The 18,582-nt window shown below is 47.9% G+C and overlaps 1 protein-coding gene across 4 annotated transcripts in view; it reads right to left on the bottom strand.

The window, feature by feature from the left end:
* Window positions 1-18,582, bottom strand: part of LOC147628739 (uncharacterized) — a 140,642-nt gene that overhangs the window by 70,251 nt on the left and 51,809 nt on the right. For 2 of the 4 annotated variants that reach the window (XM_086813974.1, XM_086813975.1), the window contains exons 2-5: window positions 15,552-15,759; window positions 14,680-15,428; window positions 14,286-14,540; window positions 14,019-14,165 (exon numbers count right to left, since the gene is read on the bottom strand). In XM_086813974.1, coding sequence (XP_086670100.1) covers window positions 14,019-14,165; window positions 14,286-14,540; window positions 14,680-15,428; window positions 15,552-15,759 — 1,359 coding nt within the window. The remainder of the gene's footprint in view (window positions 1-14,018; window positions 14,166-14,285; window positions 14,541-14,679; window positions 15,429-15,551; window positions 15,760-18,582) is intronic. The other 2 variants (XM_086813977.1, XM_086813976.1) reach the window with 2 other exon arrangements.

The following is an 18,582-nucleotide window of genomic DNA, read 5'->3' as shown; positions in this document are numbered from 1 at the left end:
CCCCTTATGTGTCATTGTCTGATGAGATCTCAGCCATGTTGGGACTAGGTGAAGTTCTCCTCATTGGGAACTTCAACGCTAGGTCCAAGAGTGAGTAGTCTCAGTTATATAGTTCTGAGGGCCCTATGAGACACTGGCACTTGACCAAGAGGGCACAAAATTGCAGCGGGCTTCTCAAGACCTTGGAGCTATCACTAGATATGGGAGGCACCTCCTCGAGATGGGTTCTTGGCATGGTCTCATTATTTATAACGGGATGGCATAGGGGCCCCTATCCGACGGACTCACAAGCTTTCCATATAGTGGAGGATCGAGCACGGTGGATTATATTATGGGACCCCCTAAGCTTGCTTCACTCATCTCCGAGTTCACCATCCCCACATGCCCTCCTTAGACTTTATTGATAAAGCGGGAGGTGGAGGGGCATCCCTAGCAGCCATACTTGTGTTTATTCTCTTATATGCTGATAATATAGTGCTTATTGCAGACTCACAAGAGGGACTACAGAAGCACATGGATGCCTTATACAACTTCTATTTGCAGAGGGGCTCGTCAATTAACCTGATACAATAATGTCCATGGCAAATCTCATCATGGAATGGAAAATAAAACAGAAAGAAAACATAAACATAGCTATCTCGCTGGAATGATACAAAACTATCCATGGAAACTCATCATGAAATACTAAGAACATAGAAACATGAGAGCAGCATCAGCTCCAAGTAGATGGTATACCAGTCTCCAACTGTGGGTACCCCCATCTCCTGTAATCGCCTCATCAATCTGGCTTTGGGCACTATATCAAATGCTTTGCGGAAGTCCACAAAGCTACAATAAATCCGTCGCCCATGCGACCTGCCCTCCTCAATAATGGCCCGCAGAGTCAAGATGTGGTCAAGAGTAGAGAAACCTCTCCTGAACCCTGCATGTCCCTCTACTCGAATGCCCTCTCTCTCTGCCCATCTACTCAACTGCTGCTCAAGAATGGATGCATACAATCGTGCTAGTGTGTGACCAATCATAATAGTGCGATAATTCCCTGGCCACATAGGGTCCCCTGACTTGAAGATAGGCACGATGGTGGACCTACTCCAAGTCTCGGGTAAGCCTTCGCACACAGCACGATTGAACATCACTGCTAGAAGCTCTGCCAGCATGTCTCTCGCATGAATAAAGTGCTCAGCGACCAATCCATCATGATCATATGCTCTCCCAGTCTTCATCCTATCAATGGCCTTCCTTACCATCTCTACGGTAAAGAAAGTACGTGTTTGTGGGCATGGTGCTGGCGGGTCAGGAAAAGGTGTCTGTCCAGGAACTGTATATAGAGATGTTGCATAACTACCCCAGACCTCTGTAGAAGTGATGGCCAAAGCAGGGGAGGACTCATGAAACAGACGCCAAGCCTCCCTCGAATCCTGGCTCAAGAACAGCTGGTATAATTCCTGCTCTAGCTGAGCAAGGAAGGCCCACTTCTTCCTTCGCACAAGGCGTCGGAAGGCAATACGTGACTGTCGGTGAGTAGTGACTCCCAAAGCAACCTCCCGCTGCAATCGGGCTCTGGTCTCTCTGCACTCCTCATCATACCAGCTGTTCTGGGGCATACATCCAGAACGCTGTCTCTGTCCAGGCTGAGTATGTGGATATGCCTCTCTCGCTGCATCCTGTAAAGTCTCTGTCAGTATATGGGTCAACTCCTCCAAAGGTCTCCCTGGCTCCTCTGTGTACAGACGTTTATAAATCCCATCTGTGTAGACAGCATCAGTCTCTGAGGTAAAAGTATATCGAGTGTGATCTGCCACTCGTGTCCTCTGAGCTGTGGTAAAGTGAAAAGAGATAGTCAATGTCAACAATGCATGATCCACTACTACCCCAATGGGCCGAGATCCAACTGTGAAGTCCTCAATGCATGAAACAAAGCTCGGCATAGCCATAACATAATCCACTATGCTAGCACCATGTCTATGTGGAAAGCAAGTAAATCCAGCTGAAGGAAAACTCTACAAGCCATTAAGTATGGCCAACCCATGTGCAGTCCCCATATCTACCAAATATCTCCCATACTCTGTGCACTCCACATCCTGTGAGCGTCTGTCTAATCCCATATCCAGAGTGTCCAGCTCTCTCAGCATCTCCTCCGAGGTATCATAAAAGGCTGTCTGGCGGTTGCCCGTCCGGGCATTAAAGTCCCCTAACAGGATGATGTCTCCATCCCTAGAGAACTCCCATATGTCATCATCTAGCACAGAGAAAGGAGACTGTCCTCTAGGTGCTGCATATGTCGATGTACTAGGAGCAAAATAGCATATGGGGGGACAGCAGGCGGGAGGGAAGTCGGCGGACACGAACAGGGCGGCAGCGAGGAGAGAGAGAGAGAGAGAGAGAGAAATGAAATGAAATGAAATGTTATATTAACGTCTTCAAAAGGCCATAATGACCTATGAGACCAAAAGTTACATCATGGTGGATCTGATACAATGTCTGGATAAAAAAACCCAGAAAATGAAAAATAAAGATGATACTCCAGGCACCTAGAAAATGAAACTGGAAATGGAAGGTAAACAGAAACCCTTATAGGGTGTGAATATAGTGAGGGGGGGGGGGGGTACGCTATGGAGGTGAGTGGAATATAGTGAGGGGATACAATATCATGTGGGACGGAGGGGTACACTATGGAGGTGCCTCCATCTCATAATATGTGCCGCATCGGACGCTGGCGGATCTCCTCAATATCCTCCATGGTGAGTACCCTGACTGGACGTCTCCCATGCCGTGCTAGTATGGTCCTGATCCTCTGTTGTAGTCTCCGCCGGTGTCGAGATGGGCCTCTCATCTTGGGGCGCCTGGACCGCCCCAGCTCTATAGCCCGATCAATCTCTGGTGCGGCTGTACTCTGGGGCTAGCTGCAATGCCTGCTGACCTGACTGCTCAATCTCTGGTCGAAAGAAGTCTGTAATCTGCCTCTGTAGGTGTCTCTCCCTCTCTGATCCCCTCCCTCTCAGGAGACCCTCTCTATGTCTACGCAGCTCCAGCAAGTACAATCCAAGGCATCTCTGATCCTGGTATCTCATGACTCTAGAAAGTGGTCCAAAGCCCTCTCTGAACAGGCAGTGGAAACGGCCTCATATCTCATAATATACTGGACAGTGACATATGTAATGTAACTCTGTCTCTGGCTCCATCTGGCACAGCTGACAAATCCTGGCCTCAGCTGGTACTCCTCTGAATCTGCCAGTCTCAATCTCTAGCAGGTGTGAGGATGTGCGCATCTGACCAATAGCACACCGTACCCCATGAGAAAGATGAGTATTCATGTAGCTGGGTCTAATCACAAACCCATCCTCCGTGAGCTGGAGAAGATGATCTCTATAGAAAGCCATCTTCGTACCAAGCTCGTGTGTCGGCTGTATCCATGTCCTCCTAGTGTCCAGCTGAGTCAAGTCCTGTCTGATAAGCCTGGTAATCTCTACCCGTGTGAGAGAGAGAGAGAAAGAAAGAAAGAAAGTTATATTAACGTCCACGGGAGGCCGAATCCGACCTATGGGACAGATCAGGTACATCCATTTACATTCCACTCTGGGTATCGATGCCAAAGAGGCATAAAACTGGAAAAAAAATAACTCAAAATGAACTCTTAAGACTCTTAAGAGTTTAAATTACAATGGGTTCTATTGCATCTAGTTCGAAATTGAGGTTCAAAATAAAAATAGCTATATTTCATCCATGGATGGATTTGCTCTTGAGGGGGGTGGGGTACGGAATTCTTTAATGATTGCTTGTCCTCCTCTGTATATTGCCCATTTGCCATTCTTTCTTGCTTCTTTAACTTTATTCAGCTCTGCCGATTTGTTCTTGAGTTGTAGCGGGGTGAGTTCATCAGCTATCCATACCTTTGTCCCTTGGAGAGACCTTGTTTGCTTCATCACTGCTATTTTCTCATTGTTGTCCATATAGGAGACTTTTGCCTGTGTACCCTTTACTATAATAGAGATAGGGTCTCCTAAGTCCACGAAGGGGACTACTTTGCTCAGTTGTGTTGTAAGTACATCTGTATCTAATATGTAGTCTTCTCGAAGCTCTTGAGCTATGTCTGCCCTATCCCAGCCTTGAGGAAGACCACCAACTCTGATTACCTTTTTGTTACTTTCCATTCGTTCCTTTTCTTTGACCGCTGATATGACTTCTTTAACAAAATCTTGTGAGTTAACTGAATTTACCTTTGAAACATGGTTTGTCATTTCTGTTTGTAGTGTTGTAGGTATGGGTCCTTCTCATGCTTCCTCTTGCTTCGTCTTCATGGCTTGCATGTCATGTGCACAGTGGGTATCTACCGTGTGCTATACGCATGCAAGACTAGTTTCGAGGCTTGGGGAAGCTTGGAACTAGGCAGGCTGATTGACGAGCTGAGTTAGGGATATACTAACGGGCGGGCACCCAAGTATGGACGGGCGGGCACCCAAGTGTGGACGCCCGATGACCGGCCAAGAGCCTATAAAAGGGTGGCCAAGGTTAGTTATTGGATATAGAGAGTCTCGCGAGTTTGTGAGAGCTCTATGGTCTTGGAGCCTGGATCTAGTGCAGACGTGCACCTGCTTTACGCAGCCGAGGCTGGCAGCAATCTCGAGGCCCGCGAGGGCAACTTCGTGGCGGTATGGGACGTCGCGAGGAGAAGATTGGTCGGTACGTCAACCTAGTTAGCTCAGCTCGTGGCTCGGTGGGGACAGCCAAGACTGTGGGCTTGCCCACGGCTGTCATGGTTGGGAGGTGAGTCAGGCCTGCACCCCCTTTGTTGTTTGTTGTTCGTTTGTTTGCAGGATTCGAGTTTCGAACCAAGATCGATCACGAGGGGATCCGTGGGGATTTGACTCCGAGACTTTACGGACAGGTAGATCTCCGAAATTATCCCCTAGATACTGTGGACCATTTCGTGTTACACGACGGATTGGTTCAGTTGCATATGAATTGGATTTGCCTTCTCATGTGAAAGTTCATCCTGTATTTCATGTCAGTAGACTTAAGGAAGTACTGGGTGGAGCAGATCAGTTAGTTACTCCTCAAGAAATTATAGATGTCCAGGACATGACATTTGTTCCGCACGAACCTGAAAAGATTCTTGGCTTTCGTGAACGAAGATTGCGTCATACGCTTATCACGGAATACAAGATCAAGTGGAAGGATCGTGTTGAGGAGGACGCTACATGGGAGACACTGACTTCTCTTCAGAGAGATTACCCTGGCTTTTTAGTGAGCTCAGGAGTGAGCTCTTAGAGGAAGGGGAGTATGTCATGTGCACAGTGGGTATCTACCGTGTGCTATACGCATGCAAGACTAGTTTCGAGGCTTGGGGAAGCTTGGAACTAGGCAGGCTGATTGACGAGCTGAGTTAGGGATATACTAACGGGCGGGCACCCAAGTATGGACGGGCGGGCGGCCAAGTGTGGACGCCCGATGACCGGCCAAGAGCCTATAAAAGGGTGGCCAAGGTTAGTTATTGGATATAGAGAGTCTCGCGAGTTTGTGAGAGCTCTATGGTCTTGGAGCCTGGATCTAGTGCAGACGTGCACCTGCTTTACGCAGCCGAGGCTGGCAGCAATCTCGAGGCCCGCGAGGGCAACTTCGTGGCGGTATGGGACGTCGCGAGGAGGAGATTGGTCGGTACGTCAACCTAGTTAGCTCAGCTCGTGGCTCGGTGGGGACAGCCAAGACTGTGGGCTTGCCCACGGCTGTCATGGTTGGGAGGTGAGTCAGGCCTGCACCCCCTTTGTTGTTTGTTGTTCGTTTGTTTGCAGGATTCGAGTTTCGAACCAAGATCGATCACGAGGGGATCCGTGGGGATTTGACATTGCACTTGCACTTTCAGTTCGTTGATTTGTTCATCTTTCTTGATAGTCTCGTGTTTCAGTGCTGCTAATTCTCCCTGGAGTTTCTTCAGTTCTTGCATGAGGTAGGCTTCCCATGGTGTCGGCTTGCTCACGGGTGGAGGAATGGGCGGTAATCGTGAAGCGGTGACTGAGGCAAAAGACTTCTTACTTTCCATGTGTTGCTGCTGATAAAGGAGAGGGCTGTTGGTGGAAGGAGTCCCCCCTCAAGGGTACCCTCTCCCCTTTGGGGGAGACTCAAAAAATGCGACCTACAAGATACTCAGCTACAGGTGCAGGAGAGAGTTATGTTGCTGCCTTGGGGGCCTGAGCAGGGGTGTGTGGGAAAAGGGGGCGAAATGCAGGAAGGGAGCGAAATGCAGGGTGGGTGAAGCGAAGAGAGAAGAAGGCCGGTGGAAAGAGATAAGCGAAGAGAAAGGAAGCGAAATGCAGAGGGTGGGTGAAGCGAAGAGAGAGAAGGCCGGTGGAAAGAGATAAGCGAAGAGAAAGGGGGGGGCGAAATGCAGGAAGGGAGCGAAATGCAGGGTGGGTGAAGCGAAGAGAGAGAAGGCCGGTGGAAAGAGATAAGCGAAGAGAAAGGGAGCGAAATGCAGAGGGTGGGTGAAGCGAAGGGAGAGAAGGCCGGTGGAAAGAGATAAGCGAAGAGAAAGGGGGGGGCGAAATGCAGGGGTGGGTGGGAAAAGGGAGCGAAATGCAGATAAGCGAAGAGAAAGGGGGGGGGCGAAATCCAGGAAGGGAGCGAAATGCAGGGTGGGTGAAGCGAAGAGAGAGAGAGAGAGAGAGAGAGAGAGAGAGAGAGAGAGAGAGAGATTTTATTAACGTCTTCCAAAAGACCGAACTCGGCCTATGAGACAAATCGGAGTACCTGTATGGGGTATCCTCTGTCATCCCAACAAAATGAAAAAGTTCTGAACAAAAAAAAGCTGAATCTGGGTGTGCAGGGGATGGAGCTCTACTACTAGGAGAATGCAAAGCTATATGCATGGAGTATACAATCATGATATGCAACCTAGCTAGCTCCATCTTGTACCATACTGGGGGTATAAAATGGTATACATCAGTGAAGGGGGTGTCCACAGCTCCCTGAAGAACATGCCTGGGTGTGCTCTGAAGCGAGCCAGTCGCTCCGCACCCTCTCTGTGAAACTGAGCTCTGATCTCTGTCATCTCTCTCTGGTATAGGCGTGGTGTCTGAAAGCCAGGTGTCCTCTGTCTCCTGCGGGCTCTAAGTGTCTCTGCTCTCTGGAGAGTAATTCCCTGCCGTGTAGGGGCTGGGAGGGGGATGGATCTCTGAAAAAATGTAGTAATCTGTGTCTGTCGCCCCCCCTCTGGAGCTGTCTGAGCCTGTAATAATGTCTCTCTGTGGCGCTGTATGTCTAGAATGTATCTCCCCAGTATGCGCTGGTCTGCTGCCTCAAAGATCTGGCGTCGGGAATGTGGCTCTCTGAATAAAATGGGATATCTCTCTCTGATGGCTGTATATGCTCTGCATCTGCATACATAATGCTCCTCACTCTCCACCTCCTCTCTGCACAATCTGCATACCCTCTCCTCTCGGGGGATCCGTGCTGCTCTGCCAGTCTCAATCTCCAATCGGTGTGATGAAACTCTGAGCTGACCAATAGCCACTCGGGAGCCGTGTGGTAAAAAGCCCTCCATGTATCTAGGCCTCTCTATAAATCCATCATCAATGATACTCATGAAGTGATCTCTGTAGTATAGCATCTTCGGTGGAAGAGGCTGTGTAGGCGATATCCATGTCTCTCGTGTATAGAGCTGCCATAGATCCTGTCTCAGTACTCTGTTCCTCTCACTATGAGAGAGACGGATATGTGGTGCATCCCTGTCATACTGGAATGGTGGTAGATGATCCATGTCTAGGCCATGCTGTGAGAACCAATGTGTGACCTGTGCATACCATGATCCTCTGTCTCCTGCCTCAGCCAGCTGTCTAGATGCCTCAAAAGCTCTGTATGACAATCTGTCCTGTGGCATCTCTCTGAATCTGTCTAGCAGGCATATAGTCTGAAATATGGCCTCTACCATCATAGGAGGCGCAGCAAACTCTGCTCGGATAATGTCATGAGGTACTGACGGTTTGCTGCGTATCATGCGTGCCATCATGAGGGCCTGTGGTCTCTCTATCTGTGTCCACCAATGGGTAGCAAGGCCTGGCCCCCATACCGCTGCTCCATACATCAATGCCAGTGTGACTAATGTGTCAAATAACCACCCCTTCGTTCGGGGCTCCTGAAAATGCGCCTGGTGGCACTGTCTCTCTAGCATAGCCAATGCTGCATATCCCCGTGTCAATCTAGCTCTGGCTGCTGAACCCATGGTGAAGCGTGTGGCTGCTGCAGAGAAGGTAACCCCTAGGTACACGTATGATGTCACCACCTCCACCTAGCATCCTGCGAGAGTGAATGTCAGCTGACTCCTGCCCTGTCTCGATGTATGAAAGACCATAACCTTGGTTTTTCCAAGGTTCACAGTAAGACCCCTCTGTGTGCAGAAATCATCGAGTGCATGTAGATGCTGCTGTAGACCACCTGGAGACTCAGACACTTATCATCAGCATAGAGCATAATATGTACTGAGGTACTTGCTAAATCAACTCCATCTCCGCCTCCTCGTGTAATGAAGTCAGCCACCTCATCAATGTATAACCCAAATAGCATGGGGGAAAGTGGGCATCCTTGCTTCACACCAATGGTGCTAGCAATAATCTCAGACATACCTCCTGGACATCTGACTCGCCCAGAAACCTGCTCATATAATGCGTAGATGCCCCATGTCATATCTGCTGGTATGCCAAGAGACCTGAAAGAGCCTCTCTCGTGGCACTGTGTCAAATGCCTTGCGGAAATCCACAAAGTAGCAATAAAGCTTTCTCTTCCTCACTCTGGCCTGATCAATCATACATCTCAAAGTGAATACATGGTCAGTGGTAGAGAAAGCTCTCCTGAAGCCTGCCTGCCCTGATGAGCGTAAACCTGCTCGCTCAGCATATAAGCTAAGCTAAAGAGGAGAGGAAGTGGGGCGGCTGGCCAAGAGTGAGAGTGGGAGAGAGAGAGAGGAGAGCTGAAGCCTTATAGGCAGCTCCAAGAGAGAAAGAAAGAAAGAAAGTTGTATTAACGTCTTCAAAAGGCCTCCTCTCTACTTGGAGGAGGCGATATGCAGGATGTTCAGCACAATGGGGATCATGTATTGCAAGATTTTCAGCATGATGCCATTGCCCTTGATGCCCCGCAGGGCGAACAGGTTTCTCGTACATATGCAGGTACGTGTAGGGCCTCGGACAAGGGCATGTCAGTAGACTTTGCCCCGTGGATTTTCCCGTCCTCCAGCATTATGAGAGGCGTCCTCAGGCTTCCCATCGTCTTCTTAGATCGGGGGTCAAACCCTCTTCTCTTCCATGAGAATCGTCTCATGGAATGTTCAGGGCCTTGGAGGGCTTCCCACCCGTGGTAGGAAGCGCCTTCTGAAGGACCAGCTTCACCCTGCTGTTACAGGAGGGTCTATGGATGTGCTTTTGTTGCAGGAACACAAATTGGATAGATCTCAGTGTGGCAAAACTGGTAAGATGCTTTCTGGCCACACCTTCTGGTCCTCGGCAGTTGGGACTAGAGGGGGCGTTTGTATTTCAGTGGCAGCATCTATTATACCTCATGTTATTGGGCACGGTGTTATCATCCCTGCTAGAGCGCATTGGATCTTGATCATGCATGAGGGTCAGAAATTCGGAATCTTGAATATCTATGCACCTAACGTGAGAGGTGAAAGGGTGGCCTTTTGGGACACCATTACAAATGTCATTCCCCAAGTTGATCATTGGATAGTGGGAGGGGAATTTAATATGGTTGAGCAACCTTCTGACAAGAAGGGTGGACACTAAGGGGGTTTACACCCTTTGGAGCGAACCTCATGGGAGAGGTTCACGCTTTCCTTTTTTGGCAGGGATTGCTGGACTGAGGATGATTTCCAGAGAAGGCCGAATTCCTTATCTTTCTCTTGGCATAACCGCAGGAGCGGGGATGAGAGCATCTTTGCACGTCTGGACAGGTTTTATGTGGATGATTGGTCCTTGGACAGAGGAGGCACCATTGCTATTATGTCTAGCACCACCAAATCCAATCATTGCCCCGTCATTTTGTGTCTCAGGGAGCCTAGGGCTCGCTCGGCCTCTCCTTGTGTCCGTATCCCTGACTCTCTTTATCTTGATGCTGACATTTCCCTTGAGATCAGAGAGATATGGAGATCTTGTGACGGTCCTGATCCTCGTCATAATATTGCGCTAGCTCTTGAGAGGACCAGCCATCATTATCATAGCACTGCCTTGTCTAAGAAGGAGGAGGTTCTGGACAAGGAGAGAGCTATTAAGCGTAGGATTGCTGCTCTTCAGAGGGAACATGAAAAGCATCCACATGCGACTTCGATTACAAACCTCTTGACCATAGTTAGAGCAGAGCTGCAATCAGCCATGGACAGGAGGGCTGAGTTCGCCTTTCATGCGAACGAGGCCTTTTGGACTCAGATGGGTGCCAGATGCAACAAAGAGTTTTTTTCAGCACACAGGCCTTCCCATAGCAGGGATTCTGTGAGGTACTTGCAGGACTCACAGGGTGAGGTTCAAATTGAGCCTGATAAGGTGAGGGGTATTGCTTCAGAATTTTATCGGTCTTTGTTGACTGCAGAGGTGCCCTCTCCTCAGAGAGATGTGGCACGGCAAAAAGTTTGGGAGTGCATGCCTAGGCTCATTACAGATGCTATGTGTTCTTCCCTGGATGCCCCTTTCTCGAAGGATGAATTGCTTCATGCACTGCATGCTCTTTCCAGTGGTTCATGCCCAGGGGATGATGGTCTTTCTCCCGCCTTCTTTATTCTTTTTTGGGATCATATTGGAGATGCTATCACTGTTGCCCTTCAAGAAATGTGGTTGTCGGGTATGATGCCTCCATACCTCACGGAGGGGCTGATTCACCTTATCCCCAAGAGTGGGGACAAGACTGACATCAAGCAATGGAGGGCCATCACCCTCCTTGGATCTGCATATAAAATCTTAGCTAAAGCCTTGAGTATAAGCTTGCAGCCGATTCTCCAAAGGACTATCCATGATACCCAGAATGGTTTCCTCCAAGGAAGGAGTATATTTGATAACATTTTTTCTTTCTAGGAAGCTGTTGAGTGGGCAAAGTCTAGTCAACAGCCTCTTGCCATTCTTTTGCTTGATTTTGAAAAAGCTTATGGCAGAGTGGATTGGGATTTTTTGGAGGGCACTATGGCACACATGGGGTTTTCCTAAAACTGGATCAGAGGAGTGTCTTGCCTATACACGGAGGCTCATAGCACTGTTTTAGCCTATGGGGGGCGCAGTGAGCATTTTCAGATTTCCCGTTCAGTGAGGCAAGGCTGTCCCCTCACCCCTTTACTGTACCTCATTGTAGCTGAGGCTATGAGCAGGTTTCTTCGAGCTGCCCCTGGTGTTGTGGGTCTCAGGCTGCCTTTATGCACGGAGGAAGAGGTTTTGCACTCTGAGTTAGCAGATGATACGGCGTTGTTCCTTGAGGCTTCACATGCTTGTTTATGTTCTTTCCAGACAGCCTTGGAGGCCTTCTGTTTGGCAGCAGGAGCTACTATCAATTGGTATAAGTCAGTCGGTTTTTGGATCAGTGATTCTCCTCTTGCAGATTGGGGTGCAGATGTTGGTTTTACTTGGATTGAGAGAGGATGCTCTGCCAGATACCTGGGTTGTCAGGTGGGCGTTGACATCTCCCCTACACAACAGTTTGCTCCAGTGCACTTAAGCATTAAAAGCAAACTTCATCACTGGAGTAGGAGGAAGCTCGACTTGGCCTCTAGAGCTTTGGTGGTTAACCAAGTTTTGCTAGCCCCGACTTGGTTTATCGCTTCATGCTGGATTTTTCGTAAGGGCTGCATTGGCCAGCTTCGTCGCCTTATTCGGAACTTTCTTTGGTCAGGGCTTGATGGAAATGCACACACCAGGGCTAGAGTTGCTTGGGAAACCATTATCAGGCCTAAGCAGGAAGGGGGATTGAATATCATTGACCCTGAGGTGCAATGTAAGGCTTTGCTTTGTAAGCTGGTTTTTTTGATTAGTAAAAGCGTTTCTCCATGTGTAAAATCTTTATGTCCAAAATTTACATCACTTTCCACTAAATCTACCTTCCAGGCACTGAGCCGTGGAAGGACTTTATCATGCAGCAGATCACGAAGTGTGTCCCTGTTGGTGGAGGTGACTGGACTCTCAGCTCACGCTTTATTTTTTCAGATGCAATTCACCACTCCCCTTCATCCCCCCTGGTTAGGTCCCTCCTACGGGCCTGGGACTGCCTGAGGAGTTTTTTGGTACACACCCCCCCGCGTTCAACGGAGGAAGTTAACCGGCAGCCCATTCTGTGGAATGATTTGATCTTAGATGTGCATGGTAGGCCTCTTGGGGAAGCTATGCACATTCTTTGGGCTAGCTGGGAGACCCTATGCCCCACAGTGCTGGCTTGGAAGAGGTTTCAGAGCCTCACCGAGGTACAGAGATTGAATTTCACGCAGCATTTGAGAGGCTCTTCAGGTTATGGGTCTCCCCTTGCCTAGGGAGGATGATGTATCGGCCTCTTTTTCTGTACAGGATGGATGGCAACTCGAGAGATGTGACGTGCAGGACCTTATTGAGGGCCCCCAGATTCGTCCAATCAGAGTTGTTGGCAGGTTAGGGAAGCACGTCTTTGTTGACAACCCCCCCCCCGGCGCGGGCGGCCCCCCAGGGATGATCACAAAGAGTGTTAGCCTTTGGTTGTATGGTGGCTGCCCTATCAGACATTTGCATTGGGACCCCGGTGAGTGGGAGTGGAAGGATGCTAGTAACCCTTTGAAAAGCATGCCTTTTTTCAGTTATACGGTGCGGAATGCCAGACATCTTATCTTGGGACACATTCAGAGTGTCCCTACTCTTAGACCCCATTGGGAATCTTACGGCATTTCGACTGACATTCAGAGGGTTTTTTGGCAGAGATTGTGGCATTCTTATAGGAAGCCACATATTTCCTCCTTTATCTCGGTTTCTCTTCATGGTGGTCTGGCCACCAATCAGTGGAGGTCTATTACTGGGGCTTGCCCAGCATGCCCTAGATGTGCAGGAGTTTCGGAGTTAGTTTACCATTGTTTATGGGAATGCACGGAAGCAATGTCACATGTACGAATGTGGACATACTTAACCCTCTATTTTTTAGCTAGGATTTAGGAGCCTTTTTAGGCATCAACCAATCTGTTTACGGGATTTTTGGATGTTTTATTGTCCAAGGACCTGGCTGACAGCAGTCGGGTAAAGATAGGAGCACTTCCATGAGCCTATAATACGCAAGAGTGGTTCATTGTGTAGCATCTGATCCCTCGTAATTGGGACAGATCATACGCATAGATGTTATCTTTTGGAGGCCATGTTGGTTAGGATCTATGTACATCTTGATACATATATACAGAAAACATTGTTTCAGCAACATCTCTTTCTCTTCTCTCTGTTCATCTTGCACAATTCTTAATACAGGCAATTCTTCTGCATGTTACATTGGTATCAAAGCCTAGTGGAAGTCCTAGAGGTGCTGAATTGGTGCAGATTTGGAAAACACAAATTTGAGCAAGCGCGCTTTCGGAAGAGGCAAAGGAAAGAGGAAAAGTATCCCAAGATTTCCAACAGGTACCACAGGCCTTTCTAGATCTTGGAAAAGATTAATAATGTTGCTTTTCCGCTTGTTCTTCCATATCATTGGACGATTCACAATGCTTTCCATGTGAGCCTGTTGAGGCCATATGTGGGACTGACACCAGTTAAGCTGGTTCAAGAAGATCCACAAAAAGTGGATGAGCTTGTAGACGTGGAAGGCATCACCCTGGCACGCACCCGGACCTTCATCAGATTACAACAGTAGAGATGAGCAATGTCCCCAGACTATCTATCTAGCCACACCTTGAAACTACAGATGGGATGCTGCAGGAAGACCATAGAGCGGACTACACACCACCTCAGTGGCCTCTGTCAGTACCTGGACACATCTTATTTACACACTCCAAAGCTACTGAAAACCTGTTCAAATTCATAGAAATTCAACAGACATGCAAGAACAGAGACCATTATTTTTTTGTGAATCTGGAGCCCATAACTTTTCCCAGTGTGACTGTGTTCTAGACTCCCTCTGCAAGAGCATCCAGCCATGGAGGGACCCCTCTTTTTCAGTCTTTTGCCTCTTTTTTTATTGATAGAAGGATCTTTTTCATGCTGCAAGCGGGAGAAAAGGGAACAAAGGGAAGAGGGGGTAGGGTGATTAGGAACAGAAGGTTTATTAAGGTTGCAACCATTTACATGTAGCAAACTTAACATCAGCGAACCAGACTTTACCATTGCAATCTCAGAAAATTGTCTCAAGAAAAGCTGCACTGCAAACCAGACAGCCAGTTCCTCCAACTCTGAAGCATATCTTGTTTCTGCTGAGACCTTCCACTTCAATAGTGCTGAAACGCCTTTATGAAAGAGAGATCTGCTAGCAGTACTTGTTAACCCGGGGACTAAGCAGAAAAATGACACCCCTAACTGCAAGGTCTGCTTGCAGACAAATCCCCCAGCTTCGCTAAAAGACTTTAGCCAAAACTCAATCTGTAACATAGCAAGACCATAGTGCTAAACCTGAGCAAAACCTTAATATCACACGGCCACTGGAACAAACATTTTTGAAACCTTAGAAGATCAAACTATTGCAAAGCAAAAAGAATAGAAAACACCAAAAAGAAATGACCTCCTCATGCATGGGTTGCAATTCAGCCGTACGAATGAGCACACAGTAAAGCCTTAGATGACCATGCAGCTGACCACACCACCCATACTTTTCCCTTATCATTTGAGCATCAGCAAGTAAGGCCTTACGTATGCGATATGCACCTCCTTGCAGATGACTGCAAGGATCATCTTTGATAACTGACTCACTGTCATTCCTTAAACTAGATCCATTTGTGAGCTCTGCCGACTCGATCAATGGTATCAGAGCCACCAAGGAACAATCTTTCTGTGCACTTCCAAAATAGCACAGCATCCATTCTGATGTTTTCTGATCTGAGAATATGACCTTTGACAAGAAATCCAGCTCGTCATGGAGATGCTCTGTCGTCAGATACACCACTATTCCTGCAGAAGCACAATTTCTGACAAGCACTTCTCGACACATGCATGCCAATGAGCTTGATAATTTACTGATCTGTAACACTGTTAGCAAGGCTTGCTTTACACAGTGGACTATAATCGGATTCGACTGCACTTGTGGTTGTAGCGCGTGTTCTGCAGCAAACTTACCCAGTTGGTGTTTGGAAGCAGGTTGTGCTGTTAACTGTATGGCAGCAGGCTCTGGTCCTATAGAACTATCCTGATGTGAAAGTAGAAAATCTGAAAGTAGTAAGAGAGCATCTCTGACAAGCAAAGGATTATTCACTAATATAGCGGAAAGTAAAGTAAACCCCCAGTTTGTGGGAAGAAGACCCCAAACGATGTGTTCTGCACAGCACCAAGAATGATCGCCTAGTCAGACCTTGTGAATAATATCAAAGGCCAACAGCCTCGTTTGACCATAAACCCATGATACTAGGTGTATAAGCAATGTGAGCACAAAACTATTACCTGAAAGCAGAAGTGTAGGGCATTGAAAGACTGCAATCGGAAGCAGGCAAAGCAATTCAGGTAAGCATACATCACTGTTCCATATGCTTCCTGCATCTTTTTGCCGTTGAAGCCAGACCTTGTCTGGTTTTTCACCAATTTGAATCCTTCTCAAAAATTCCATGGCTCTTCTGCGTAGTGAAAAGATGGCAAGCTTTGCATGCTCTTTCTGTTATTGAAGAACCAGAAAACCACATATTTCAAACAATAGAAAAAAAGTTGAAAACATACATAACACCATACGCTAGTCAAAGTGAGTAGTTCAAAAAACTTCCTACCTTTATCAATACTCCTATGAAGCATTCATCTAGAGGATTTAGCCTTTTTTATTTAAAGGATGCATTAAGTCTACAATCTATTACTAATATTGAAGACCTTTCATACAAACCAATTTCAAGACATTATGTACTTTTCACACAGTACAAACATATTTCACTATGTCCGATGCCTGGAACTTGGCCTAGCAACCTACCAAGAAACCCGTACATACCTCAACTCCAAGTGGGTTACAAAACATTGATGCTGACTTCACGTGCAGAAGCCTGCTTGGACCTACCCAAGCCTACCTTGATGGTGATAAGCCTGACATGTCCCTGGACTACAGCTTGGAACAGGACACAACACAAATCACTAACCCAGAACTAGCACATACTGGTGATTAATGAAGCTTCCACTTATCTCCGAGAAGTGCAAAAAAAATACACATACAAACCAAAAAAAACATGGCAGTGGTGGCTCACTATAACTCAGAATGGGCAGGGGTTTCACAGAACACTTGACCCTTCATGCAATTAAGCACTTGAATTGGCCACAATCTTAAACATACTAGTGATTAATGAAGCTTCCACTTATCTCTGAGAAGCTCTTGAAGACAAATACACATACAAACCAAAAAAAACATGGCACTGGTGGCTCACTATAACTCCGAGTGGGCAAAACACTTGACCCTTAATGCAATTAAACAACATTGGACGCCACAGGACCATGCCGCTTTTTGATACGGGATGGTGATGCCATCACCAGTTGTCACAGGGGCATGAACTGGACTCTCAAGAAGTTAGAGCAGCAATTTTTGTAACATGCGTTGCGGAAGCATGTTCATGATTAACGCTAAGCAAAGAAGATTCCTATGTTTAGCAAAGACACAAAAGAGAAGGAGAGAGAGACCTAATCTACTGTATATTGCCAAAACATGCTGTATATGTCAGAATATGCAGCGGAGATGATGACCAAGCCTGGGAACACAAGAGCAAAAGCAAAAACGCAGGCAGAAAAACAGCACAAGAGAGAGACAGATGTAGGCGTGTAACTCTGCTCTATATACACAAGAAGATCCCGAGATATGATACAAATAAGGCATGGGGGCTGAGGACCTATATATACTCCCCTAGAGGGCAGTCGGCCAGCATCAGGAAAGCCCACGACTGAGGAATATGTCCACGACTGCTGAAAATAGCAGTCGGCCAGCTACAGATGCCTCCGCCTAGACAGAACAAGTCGGCCAGCACCCTGACAGCCCACGACTGATGTAGATCCAGTCGGCCAGCTTCAGAGTGCTCCTGGCATCACCTGGCAGCCCTCCCAAGCCTCAGAAAAATGGGAAAAAATAGGGGAAAAATACGGAGTGTGGGGAAAAATGGGAAAACACCTCATAAGGGCGGGCACACCCACAACAAAGGCCCTGGTGTATGAAACTAGACAGGAGATGACTTCTAACACCCCCTCTCAGCTCCTGGCTGTGTAACCAACCACTGGGAGCTGGGGTGCCGCCTGAGCAAATCCTGAGAGCGACTTCGTGAAGAGGTCCACCGTACTGTCCTCCGTGGAACAGAATTCCAGCAAGATGTCATCAGCAACGATCTGTTCACGAACAAAGTGCCTCTGGATGACCATGGGTTCCTCCAGTGGAAGCCCAAACCTGCAATGTAACCTCCTCCTGCTCCGTAGAACTGCTCCTGGGCCTGAAGTAGATCCCCTCGTGTCCAGATCTCCTCCCCAAACTGAGTCACTCCATCCGCGGAGTCGGACTCCATCCAACAATCCCCCTCCTGTGTAAAAGAGGCTCTGATACCATGTCAGAATATGCAGCGGAGATGATGACCAAGCCTGGGAACACAAGAGCAAAAGCAAAAACGCAGGCAGAAAAACAGCACAAGAGAGACAGATGTAGGCGTGTAACTCTGCTCTATATACACAAGAAGATCCCGAGATATGATACAAATAAGGCATGGGGGCTGAGGACCTATATATACTCCCCTAGAGGGCAGTCGGCCAGCATCAGGAAAGCCCACGACTGAGGAATATGTCCACGACTGCTGAAAATAGCAGTCGGCCAGCTACAGATGCCTCCGCCTAGACAGAACAAGTCGGCCAGCACTCTGAAGCTGGCCGACTGGATCTACATCAGTCGTGGGCTGTCAGGGTGCTGGCCGACTTGTTCTGTCTAGGCGGAGGCATCTGTAGCTGGCCGACTGCTATTTTCAGCAGTCGTGGACATATTCCTCAGTCGTGGGCTTTCCTGATGCTGGCCGACTGCCCTCTAGGGGAGTATATATAGGTCCTCAGCCCCCATGCCTTATTTGTATCATATCTCGGGATCTTCTTGTGTATATAGAGCAGAGTTACACGCCTACATCTGTCTCTCTCTTGTGCTGTTTTTCTGCCTGCGTTTTTGCTTTTGCTCTTGTGTTCCCAGGCTTGGTCATCATCTCCGCTGCATATTCGTCCATCAACCAGATCCATGAACCATACAGCTTCTGAATCACAGAGACATCACACTGCTCACAAGGATCAACACCTGTTACGGTGCACAAACAAGTCCTGGAAGCCTGATGAAACCTGTCAACCACCCCCTCTGAATCCGGAACCACAAAGCCTGGAGAAACCACCTCCTTCTGCAAGTAAGCACCTGTCACCTGCCTGGCTTTCCGAAAGGTCCCCGTGGAAAGAACAACTACTGGAAGTTCTATGTCCCGAACACGACGAGACATCA

Source organism: Cibotium barometz, chromosome 19 (genome assembly GCF_041138505.1).
Source record: "Cibotium barometz isolate CiBa-2024 chromosome 19, ASM4113850v1, whole genome shotgun sequence".
Taxonomy (NCBI): domain Eukaryota; kingdom Viridiplantae; phylum Streptophyta; class Polypodiopsida; order Cyatheales; family Cibotiaceae; genus Cibotium; species Cibotium barometz.
This window is presented reverse-complemented; position numbering and strand designations above follow the sequence as displayed.